The 2743-nt window shown below is 45.7% G+C and overlaps 1 protein-coding gene across 2 annotated transcripts in view; it reads left to right on the forward strand.

Annotated features, from left to right (window-relative positions):
* The first annotated feature begins 293 nt into the window (after positions 1 to 293).
* The window catches only part of edem2 (ER degradation enhancer, mannosidase alpha-like 2), a 7415-nt gene continuing 4965 nt past the window's right edge, over positions 294 to 2743 (forward strand). The window contains exons 1-5 of one of the 2 annotated variants that reach the window (XM_016664170.1): positions 294 to 531; positions 1186 to 1296; positions 1965 to 2004; positions 2125 to 2230; positions 2298 to 2423. In XM_016664170.1, the coding sequence (XP_016519656.1) occupies positions 320 to 531; positions 1186 to 1296; positions 1965 to 2004; positions 2125 to 2230; positions 2298 to 2423 (595 nt within the window). In that variant the 5' untranslated portion in view covers positions 294 to 319. The remainder of the gene's footprint in view (positions 532 to 1185; positions 1297 to 1964; positions 2005 to 2124; positions 2231 to 2297; positions 2424 to 2743) is intronic. The other variant, XM_007578204.2, reaches the window with a different exon arrangement.

A 2743-nucleotide genomic window follows, 5' to 3' on the forward strand; every position in this document is an offset into this window, starting at 1 on the left:
ATCTTGATTTGTACACGTAGAAAAATGTTTTGAATCTTAAATGATTTCCTGAAGAGAAAAGAAAAAATGAGCCGACCGGTTTTAGATTGTTTATCTAAATGTTTTGTGACGTTTTGTTTTGTCTGAACTGTTAGAACCGTTCTTTGATCAAAGTGAAGACAGTTCTCTGCTTCAGGTAGGATATTTACTGCTCATAATCCCTGAGCAGAACCCCGCTTTGAACATAAACTCTCCATTTATGGCTTTTTGCCCTTCACAATATGGCGGCTTGTTGACGTGTGGAAGCGTTTCAACACGCGTCAGCGCACAAAGATGACGTATGCGAAGGCGCCACTTCCTGTTTCCTGACAGCACCAGTTGTCCTGATCTTCTGGTCGTTGTTGGACTTTCTGTCTCCGTGTCCACCTGTCTGTCCACCTGTCCGTCCGGGTCCATGCGCGCTCCCGTCTGCGCGGCGCTGCTGCTGCTGCTGTGCGCGCTGAGCGACGCGGCGGCTCGTCAGTTCTCAGAGGAGCAGATGGCGGCTGTCAGGTGAGCAGGACAGGTGTTGGTCCAGGACCAGAGCAGATTTCCGTCTCCCCTGGTTCTGGTTCTGGTATCGGATGGCAGCTGCATGGAGCAGCTGCTGCAGTGTCAGAGTCGGAGGTTTGAATCCCAGCTCCTTTCTGCTGGTGTGGTTTTCTCTGAGTCCTCCAGCTTCCTCTCCCAGTATGAAACCATCAGGCTAGCTTAAAAAGATCAAGCTAGGCTAAAAACATCATTATCTTAACAATAATGTATAAAATGTATATTGTATAATAATGTATAGTAAAAACATGTATAACATAAATAATTGTGTATAAAAATGTTTAATTGGTAATAAAAATATTTTTATCAAATATCTCTTGTAAATATTGTTTGTATTTGTCCGTTAGCGTGTGATGTGTAGAAGTTTCAGTGTTTGTAATTTCATCCTGTTTGATGTGTCCAGCTTCTAGCAGCTGTAGATCTACACCATGCAGCTTCTAGCAACTGTAGATCTACACCCTGCAGCTTCTAGCAACTGTAGATCTACACCCTGCAGCTTCTAGCAGCTGTAGATCTACACCATGCAGCTTCTAGCAACTGTAGATCTACACCCTGCAGCTTCTGTCGGGTTTAGATCTACACCCTCCGGTTCTGATCCGTGTTGACTGTAACCTGCAGGCAGCGCATCAAGTCCATGTTCTACCACGCCTACAACAGCTACCTGAACAACGCCTTCCCCTACGATGAGCTCCGCCCACTCACCTGCGACGGACATGACACCTGGGGCAGGTGAGGCCACGCCCACAACGCCTGGGTTTCCCTGTAAAGAATCAGATTTATTTTATTGTAAAATCTACTCCTGATTTGCTGAATAATTAGATTGTTATAGACTTAAAGGTTCAGTACGCAACTTTTATAAAAATGTTTTTTACATTTTTTTCTCCATGTTGGGACATTTTGTTGTGAAATAGATAATCTGTGAAAAGATGGATCTCCTCCCTGAGCTGCTGGTGAAGAAACGCACTTCCCGACCAAAACAACCAATCAGAGCCAGGAGTCTTGGCACTGTCAGTCACCCTCATGTACTCGCTGCTAAATGGCACAGAAACGACCGTTACAGGAAAACTGTATCTGCTGTATTCTGTGGCTATGCTAACTAGCTTTAGCATTCACAACAGGCTGTGCAAGTTGCAACGTAGCAAACATTGATTGACAGCGCTAAGACCCGCCTCCTGGCTCTGATTGGCTGATTGTAACATCGGGGCAGAGGAGATCGATCTTTTTCACAGATTGTCTCAGTTTGGTGTCAGTTTCAACAAATGTTAAAAATATTTTTATAGAACTTACTGCAGCTTTAATGTGTATGAGTTATTACATAATTATCTGTTTTATTTGTTTTTATTTGTTAAACAGCAGAAAATAAACTAAATTATTTAAAATTGTGTTTCTATGTTCAGTTTCTCTCTGACTCTGATCGACGCCCTGGACACACTGCTGGTGAGAACCCAAACCTGTTCTGGTCCGGTCCAGTCTGGTCTGATCTGATCTGATCTGATCTGATACGGTCCGGTCCGGTCCGGTCCGGTCCGAAACTGAAATGCTTCCCTCCTCCTGCAGGTTCTGGGGAACCGAACGGAGTTCCAGCGCGTGGCGTCGCTCCTCCAGGACACCGTAGACTTCGACATCGACGTCAACGCGTCCGTGTTCGAAACCAACATCAGAGGTGAGGCCCGCGGCCCGGTTCCGGTTCTGATAGGCGGATCCAGCGCTGACCTGCTGTGTTTTGGTAGTGGTGGGCGGCCTGTTGTCGGCCCACATGCTGGCGGGTCGGGCCGGAATGGAGCTGGAGCCCGGATGGCCCTGTTCCGGTCCGCTGCTCCGGATGGCTGAGGACGCAGCCCGCAAGCTGCTGCCAGGTACCAGACCGGTCCAAACGGGCTTCTGATAGAACCTCACTTTGGTAAAAGAGTTTCAGAAACCTTTAAAAATGAATTTAGATAATTTAAAGTAAAGTAAGGTAAACATATCCCACAATGCATTGTGCCACTGGTCAATTAAACCACATTTTTTGTCCCAAATGTTCATTTTAAGATCTTTGACAGACTGAACAGGAAGGGAACCAGAGCGGGTCGGACCGAACCATCAGTCATAATGTTTAGTCAGAAAAAGCTAGGCTTCGTCATCAGGTCTGGCCCATAGACATAATATAAGACATTTTTTATTTTTATTTTTATTT

The sequence above is a fragment of the Poecilia formosa genome, unplaced genomic scaffold, assembly GCF_000485575.1.
Source record: "Poecilia formosa unplaced genomic scaffold, Poecilia_formosa-5.1.2 Scaffold471, whole genome shotgun sequence".
In the NCBI taxonomy this organism is placed as follows: Eukaryota; Metazoa; Chordata; class Actinopteri; order Cyprinodontiformes; family Poeciliidae; genus Poecilia; species Poecilia formosa.